The sequence below is a fragment of the Atta cephalotes genome (genome assembly GCF_000143395.1).
Source record: "Atta cephalotes unplaced genomic scaffold scaffold00064, whole genome shotgun sequence".
NCBI classification, from domain to species: Eukaryota; Metazoa; Arthropoda; class Insecta; order Hymenoptera; family Formicidae; genus Atta; species Atta cephalotes.
Window position 1 is genome coordinate 1142110 of NW_012130128.1, and position 9451 is coordinate 1151560.

General features: G+C 29.6%; 1 protein-coding gene across 1 annotated transcript; it reads left to right on the forward strand.

The window, feature by feature from the left end:
- The first annotated feature begins 1016 nt into the window (after positions 1-1016).
- Positions 1017-2576, forward strand: LOC105623804 (NADH-ubiquinone oxidoreductase subunit 8). Its single transcript, XM_012205180.1, has 4 exons — positions 1017-1059; positions 1448-1709; positions 2013-2205; positions 2307-2576. The coding sequence occupies exons 1-4, from the start codon at positions 1017-1019 to the stop codon at positions 2436-2438; spliced, it is 630 nt and encodes a 209-aa protein (XP_012060570.1). The 3' UTR covers positions 2439-2576.
- The last annotated feature ends 6875 nt before the right edge of the window (positions 2577-9451 follow it).

Genomic DNA, 9451 nt, shown 5'->3' on the forward strand with positions numbered 1-9451 from the left:
GCAATAGGATAATTGTTTGCCAACAACGTACACAGGTAACACAGTGTAACACTGTGTTTTACACAAAGTGTTTGAACTATAACACAGAGTTACACTGCTCGACACAGTAAAAAACTAAATACGAGCATGTCGATATTACCAACTTTTCAAAAAGTTATTTAATAGCTATACGTATTTTGCAATAAAACCTTCAAAAATCGTCAATTCTGAAAAAATTATAACTTAAGTCTAAATAAAAATCATAAATCTATTATTGATACGCTAAATATAATTGTAAGAATAGAATAAAAGACTGCAATGCATTCTAGTTACACTATGAAACTAAACTGCGTTCTAATAAATACACAGTGGAATACAATCTCTGTGTCCTAGGAAAATAGCCCTAGTCAGACCTTGCACTTAAGGCTTCCTTAAATTTATCTTTAGATGGTCAGTAACCAATGAAATAATTCGTAGAGTATCTGAAGATAAATTTAAGGAAACCTTAGATATAAAGCCTGACTATGAATACAGGTATAAGTCTGCGGCATGCGATGCTTGCTCTCTTGCTGGATTGCTAGCTTGCTAGATTAGAATCTTGTTATTGTTTTGTTATTGTATTGGTTGCAATGCTGTCAATACTGCGGTCGATTTGGACGCTCACGCGCTTTAAGCGCTTGTAATCATCATTCTGTCTTTATCGTTTATTAGACATAAAATAAGAATAGAAGTATTGAAAACGTCCAAATCGATCGCAGCCAGAAAGTAGGTCTGTTCTTTTTAACTAAAGTTCTTTATCTTTTCTCTTTTTTTCTCCAACGTAGAGAAAAGGATGAAAAATGAACCGTGCAAGAAGTTCAACTAAAACGAACAGGTCTTGTGATTATCGCACTAGTATATATACATACGTATATACGCAATTTATCACAGTTTATCAGCTGATTTTGTTAGCGAATATTGATGGATATTCTCTAAGAAAATTTGTTGACGAAGCGTGAATGGTCAATCTTATCAACTTTTAAAAAATTTGAGTGATCATGGTGGGCCCTTTACAGATAATTGCACGAACCGGAAAAATCGGTATGATATTCAGATGAATTTTATGATGAAGCTGATCTTGATTGTTCTTCCATTCTTTCTTTTTCTTTTCTCATTTTGAATGTTTTCTGTTTAGTGATACAAATCAATATAAACCTCTATCTTTTTTGGCATTCAGTGAATAATAAACGACTTATTTTGATTTATATTGACTTAAAGCATTCTTTGTGTCTCTTTACTTGAATGTAATTTATTTTAATTACTACATCAGCTAATCTTGGACAAAGCATAATTTTTTATGTCTTCTTATTTATTTCTTTAATATGCATAATTAGATTGTCAATTTATCATCAAAATCATTCAATTTATAATAAAGAGGATTTCTTAATATCTTCAATAATGATAATTTTAAGAATTATAAATGTTTTAGCACTAGGAGGATTCCTTAAGATTGTTCCAAATGGTGTAAACATATGTTTGAATCGAAGTAAATATTACTATGTAAACAAAGAAAAAGATAAAACCTGGCCAGATATTATGGAAGCAGCAACTACACATATGTTTTTTCTTGAAATTATTCGAGGAATGGGAATTGCTGTGTCTCAGATATTTAGGGAACCAGCAACGATAAATTATCCTTTTGAAAAAGGACCTTTAAGTCCTAGATTTAGAGGAGAACATGCATTAAGGAGGTACGTATAGATATATAAACCAAAAGTATATATTGTAAATATATATATATATATATATATATGTATACAAAATAAATATATATATGTATACAAAATAAATATTTTGACAATTTAATATGATTTATATGTGATAATAATTAATAAAATATAAACTTATAGCTAATGAAATATATAACTTATTTTTAAGACATTTGTGGTCTAGTGTTGATGTTATGATGAAGAAAAGAAAAATAATTAAATAGATTTTTCCAAATAGAAAATATTTAAACGTTCAATTTATTGAATTTTTTGAGGATTCTTCAGGTATCCTTCTGGGGAAGAAAGATGTATTGCTTGTAAATTATGTGAAGCAATATGTCCTGCGCAAGCTATTACAATTGAAGCAGAAGAAAGAGCAGATGGATCTCGACGGACTACAAGATATGATATTGATATGTCGAAATGTATTTATTGTGGCTTTTGTCAGGAAGCTTGTCCAGTAGATGCTATTGTTGAGGTAGATGCTATTATTAATAAAGAAGCAGAATTATTGAAAAAAGTAATATATATATAATAAGGATGGGATTATTTTATATTAATAAGTGAATTATTTCACAGGGTCCCAACTTCGAATTTTCAACCGAAACTCATGAAGAAATGCTGTACAACAAGGAAAAGCTTTTAAATAATGGAGATAAGTGGGAATCCGAAATTGCTAGTAATATTTATGCTGATCATTTGTATCGTTAAACATTGTATTACAACGTAGTCTTAATGATTAAGTAAAAATGTGTGGAATTAAATATCAAAGAAAATTCCCTATTGCTAGACACATGAATGTATGATATGTTTAAATAAATCAAATAAAAAAGATATATATAGTTGGCATATTAGCAATTATACAGTTTTAGCTATCAAAAATCAATAAAATTAGGTTTATTTAAATATATTTTTGCATGGAACGAAAAAATTTGGCAGAAATAAATGTTGCTCTGCCCTGAGAACTGGATAGTGATCGTGTAACTTTTTCCCCAGGATGGAAATGCCTGAAAAGTAAAAATTTTTTATATGTGTATTTTTGTACATGCATATACATATAAAAATTTCATGTTTTAGACAAAAAGTTACATGATCGATACCCTGAGATATTACTCGTTAAAATTGAAGACAATGGCTATTTTCAGCAAAAAAAGCAACTGTGCAACTGTTGTGAAATTTGTGAATATGATTGATTTATATATTTAGATCCAATGAGAAACTAAAGTCAATCGTATTAAAGACACAGTTGCACAGTTTTACACAGTTGCAAAACTGCTTTTTCTGCTGAACGCAGTCTATGTACTTATTCAATAGCTGGATTCTCTAAATGTTTTATCGATGCTTGTCTATAAACGTTTAGAGAATCTCGCAAGAGAAGAATCGAAACAAGTGTGAGTGTTATTAGGATCTGAAATCATGGTGGAAGTGTTAACATGGTATGTGCAGTTGGACGATGGTTCTCTAATAGCGTTTTCTACTAGGAAAACTAGTGCAGCACTAGCGCCATCCTAAGATTTAGAAAATTGCACTAGTATAGTAAGGGGCTCCGTACAATAAAAAAAACAGAGAATAAGAATTTTAACCTATCTGAAACTGTGTATTCCACAGAACATGATTTTTGATAGGTTGAACTTCTTAAAGGCTCCGCACAATAAAAGAAACAGAGAACTGAGAATAAGAATTTCAACCTATTAGAAATCATGTATTATGGAATACGCAGTTTCTGATAAGTTGAAATTCTTATTCTCTGTTAATTCTGTTCTCTATTCTTTATTTCTTTTATTGTGCGGAACCCCTAACTATTGCACATTGTATGAACGATGAGCGACGAGCGCAATCCAATAAAAGCTCTGTTTTTTTCTCGTTTGTCGTTGACAAGTGCGTTTGGTCAATTCCAATGGACTAATCATCGATTAAAGTTAATTAGAGTTGATCGAGGTGACTATTAATGCCTACTATACATTGGATGCGATGAACGATAAGCTACGAATATCTAATAAGAGTTCTGCTTTGCATCGTCACGTGAAAAGAAGCAGAGCTTTTATTGGATATTTTGACTATGAATACCTTTGATCGCAATCCTAATCGATACGAAAATGCATTACAAAAATTTATACGACTATAATATATTGATGTAATAGTATGTGATGAAGTCAGTGGCCTAATTTCCACTGAGCTATTTGTTTGTTTGATGTGGTAACACAAATCAAGCTTAGTTTCTTTATAAGAAGGAATCTGTAAAATCATCTGTTTTATCGATAGGACTTATACATATACAATTTACGTGTTACTGGCCTAGTTTCTACCTACCGTTCGACTGTAATAGAGGAATACTCGACTGTAGTTGGTTGGTTCTTACATTCTAATCCAGATTAAATCCTCGGTGGAAATTAGGCCAGTGACACGTAAATTGTATGTGTATAAGTTCTATCGATAAAACAGACGACTTTACAGATTCCTGGAGCCTTCTATAAAGAAATTAAGCTTGACTTGTGCTACCACCAAACAAACAAATAGCAAAACAGTTATTAATATTAATTTTTTTATCGACATTTTCAAAAGATAAGTTATTTTTCTTTATTATTGTTACAATTTATTCAAAATTTGATTGTAATAAATTAAATTGTTTGAATGAGAATTAATGTTTTTTCGGTTTATGTAAATGTTAATAAAATAACAAAATAATTTCATAAAACACAAATTAATCATTATAAAAAACTTGTAATACCAGTCAATCTATTTTACAACAATTAATATTCGTTGAAAATTCAATTCTTATAAAAAATAACATTTTAAAATACAATCGATATTTTGATTAGAACTAACGAAAGTTATTTCTTATTCAATTTCACGTTGAAAAATTATTAATGATTGTAAAACCATTGCATTGATACTTTATGTAAAAGAGTACAAAAGACATATTATGCAATCTCAATGCCGTTCGTGCTGAAAAATCATGCAACAACAGAAAACAGCGCCATTTCCTTTGAATTTCTGCAACACCGCTACCGACACCGACTTAAATATGCATTACGTAAGCGCTATCGTTATGCGTAATTACAGTCGCTTTCGATAGTAACATATTTCCGCTACCTGTTATGGCTTGCCTACCACTCATGTTTTCGTTAACCAGAACAATGTTTATTGTTTTAGTTATCAAACAATATTTAACCCTTAATACACATTTTAGTTTTGGCCACTCTTACTATACATATGTTTGGTCATTCATGTTTTGAATTAATTTTTATGACTTTTAAAAGTATATAAAAATTATTAAACGATTTTTATATTATATTTTGACATCTTTAGAAAGTATTTGTAAAGTTGCAGCTTTATAACAAATTGTATATAAATTGTTACAACTAAATATAGTTAACAAAATGAGAAAAATGCACTTTCTCGTACAAAAATGACAAAACAAAAATGTTTAAAGGAAAAATATGTTTCAATATCTTAAATTTTATATTCTAAACTATAAAAGAAAAAATAGTTCAAGTGTCGAAAACGACTATCCAAAAAATTTAGTAATCTGAAAATATTTTTTTAATATGCATGAATTGAAAATATATTGCATTTACATTTTAAACAATGTATTTTATTATTGCTATTGTGTTAAAAAACTTATAATTTATTAGAAAAATGTTCTTTGAAACATTATAAACAACATAATATTGTATAATATTACAGACAACATATAACACAAGAGTGCCAAAAATCATTGTGTTTATTAAGGGCTAACATGTTGTTCCTTAAGAGTTAATAAGGTTAAATTTTTTTTTTTAATAATTCGCGAAATATTCTCGCAAACGAGAACATTAGTTGAAAATAAAGAAAAAAATAAAACTTAACTTTTTTAGTTACAAAAATGTACACTCTATACACACGATTATGGGTCATTTGATCCAGAGATGAACTTCGGAGTTATTATGGTTAAGGATACGTACGAATTGAGGTCGACAATGCACAAAACTTGTTCTCTGGATGCCAAACTTTTTTTTAGGAATAGAAAAGAGACCGATATTTGACCAGGTGCTCTTAATATTTCAAAGAAAAAAAAGCACAAAACACGAATGACCCAAAATATGTATTAAGGGTTTATTTTCACACAATTCAAATCATATATTTCAATGATTAAAATGAATAATCTATTCAAAAATGTATTTTCTCAGAATAAATATTATAGTTTAATGATAATTGTGTAATATTGAAAATATCACGTATATATTCACAATTAAAAATATTCTATAAACTGCATTTCTATAAACTGCAATCAGCTACGTATAAATATTTAAGAATAGGCTTAGAGACGCATATTGTGTCATGATAATTAAGATGCAAACGCTATGCTACATTACTGATAATGAATTGAAACTCTCGCTGAGATATATTAGGTGTAGTAAAACGAAATCCATTATTTTTGCATGAAATTGAATGGAAAAATAATGGATTTTTTTTTATTACACCTAATATAATGTCGAATTCGGCTACAAGTCTTATGATATGGGATTCAGGTGCATATGTACGCATACATGCCGCGTGATATGCATTCCCGCATGTACGCGCACCGAATAAAGAAAGTGTCCGCGATTTTCTATACATCACATACGTTTATATAGGGTGATCTAAAAATGATAATATAATATGCGAAAAGATTATTTTAGTTGGGATTTGAAATTGACTTCTTCTCAACAATAATTTGATTTTATAAATTCTCTCACAAATTATTTTATATCATATAATATCTATTAGACGCATTATATGGCTACAAAGCAGCATCTACAGAAATTTAATTCACTAAAAGATATTAACGTTTTTTAATCATTTATGATTTCGAAACGATCAATGTTTTTTTTTTCTAGTTAATGATAACCTGAATGTCATATTAATTAAATAAATATCTAAATATAACAATTTTTGAACACTATGTATATACAATTTGCTTACAATGCGCGAGTATTCACACGAATTGTCTTTACCTGCTTCGCAAAAGAAAATGAAGATCGAATAACAATATAACGCACATCGAATGAATAACAAAATACATTTCGCAATTAATTTACAATTAAACGAAATAAATACTTTAATTAATAATGTGAGATATGCAATTTTAAATACGATAGAAAGAAAAGAATAAATAGATCTGAAATAAAACATTTATTTATTATCATGTATATCTTACTATTAATTTTATTGATATTATTTATAACTAGATTTGATACTTTTTTTAGGTAAAATAATAATAAATGATGGAATGAATAAGGGTTACCTAATCGATCAAATTCCAATTATTTTAATCGGATCGATAATTAATTCAATCGCGTTTCGTAAAAATTTTATTTTATTTTCAAACAAAATTTTGAACTATTATATAATATATATATATACAATATATAATACAATATATGCAATATATATAATACAATAAATAATACAATATATAATTCATTATTTCTAACTAGGGTATGATCAAAGTCTCATTACAAATGCTTTGAAGCATTTGATTGACCAATTAGTAGAAAAAAATTTTACGAATTGGCCAACCAAAGATTAGAGATATAGGTCAATGCAGTGCTATAAATGCTTCAAAGCATTTATATTTATGGCATTATTTACGTTGACTATATCTCTAATCTTTTCTATGTGTCAAACGAAATTAGTAATAATAGTGAATAAATTCTACACGTGTTAACAAAATAGCACGGATATCACTTGGAATGTTAATTATCGATTAAATTAAATGGAATTAGGTCGAGGTCACTTGAACTCGTTCATTCGCCTATTTATTAACTTTGCGCAAAATAGCCATAAATTAAAATTGTTGCCTAAAGTGTAAAGACATAAAGGTATCAATCGGTAAATCGTATATAAAGCCATATTGAATAAGACTTATAAGTATTAGATATATCGGATTGTGCGCGGCAATGCGATATTCACATGCGCGCACTAAGTTTCGGCGAGTAGTAGTATAATCTCCACCATCTTCACACTCGCTTTACGAAACGAACAGCTAAACTGAACGTGGATGACGCATGCGCGACTACATTGCAACGCAACGTGCGCGCCAACACAGGCCTATTCCGAAGAGTGGACGCGCAGCGTAACATAGAATGTTCCTATAAAATGTGCCGGTTTCTCGATAGTGGCGGCCATTTTGCTATTTGCATGATGTCACGGTGTGGCCTACTTCTGAACGACTCCACGTGCGGAGGTCGTCGACCTAGGTTCTCTCTTCTAGTCCTCTTTTGCCTAGCTCCCCTCACCAAACTTTCGAACGAATGGTGCGCGCCTTCGAAAGATCGCCGATGTACGAGAAAACAGGTATATCTCGTGCACAGCATTGTGTAATTTAAATCTTTTCTCTTTGAAATTATGATATTTTCTAACTTGAAAAAAAGAAGAGAGAGAGAAGTGATCAAATAAATCATAATCTTTAATTGTAGTATCGTTTGATAGTAATAGTCTAAATATATATACCTATCAGTGTGTTGTGCTTAGATAATTAAAAATTATCTAGATATAGATAAGATAAATTATACAAAAATCTTAGATAAGATGAAGATGATTAACTTTACATCAAGCTAAATAAAATATGAAATTTAAAAAACTTTTATCCAGATAATTTTTAAGATAATTTTCCAACTAATTATTAGGTAGTAAAAACAATTTAAGTTAAAAAAAATATGTATTTATATTTTCATTAATCTTTATTTTTTAAAAATAAAAGTTTTTTGAACATTTCACATTTGAACATTTCACAAACAGTTTTTAATCTCAGTTTTTTTTATCTATATCACGAAAAAAATTATCATCACTACTACTACAAGTTATATAGATATTTTTTACAATGCTCTTCTACGATCTTAGTTAATTTGAAAAAGATAATATTTCTTTTATTTCTAAGATAAGATAAAGATAATCGATCGATATTCTTAATAATTGTTAGATAAAGCCATTTTTCCATCTAGATAATTTTATCTAGATAACAGAAAATTTAAAATATATTTCACTTTTTTGCAAATTCATTTTTATATACCATCCATACTCTCCTCATCCAAGGTTTTGTAATTGTTTGTACTTCATTCACACAAATGATGTCAGTTAAATTGAATTAATGTGTGAGATTAATTATATGTATATCGTGATGAATAATGTGATTGATTAAAAGTTAAATGCTATTCCTTTTCTCTTTTTCAAGGTCTTTCTCAAGATCTTTTTGTCTATATAATATATATATATATATATATATATATATACGTGGGTCGTTTGGTAAGTTTGGTAAATTTCCATGAAATGACGCTACAATCCATTTAATGATGCGATATCTCGAAAGATCTACTCTTCGAATCCCTTCAGGCTAAATTTCAGCCAGAAAGGACGCATAGTTCACGTTTGGTAGTCATTTGAAGTAGGCTGTCTCAAAGTCTGCAAAATACTCATTGACGGCGACAATGACTTCCTCATTTGACGAGAATTTCTTCCCACCGAGCCAAGTTTTTAAGTTTGGGAACAGAAAGAAGTCACACGGGGCCAAATCCGGAGAATAGGGGGATGAGGAATCAATTCATAGTTTTGTCATTGCAACGGTCGACTTGTGGGACGGCGCGTTGTCTTGATGGAAGAGCACTTTTTTGCGCGCCAATCTCGCTTCAAATGACTACCAAACGTGAACTATGCGTCCTTTCTGGCTGAAATTTGGCCTGAAGGGGTTCGAAGAGTGGATCTTT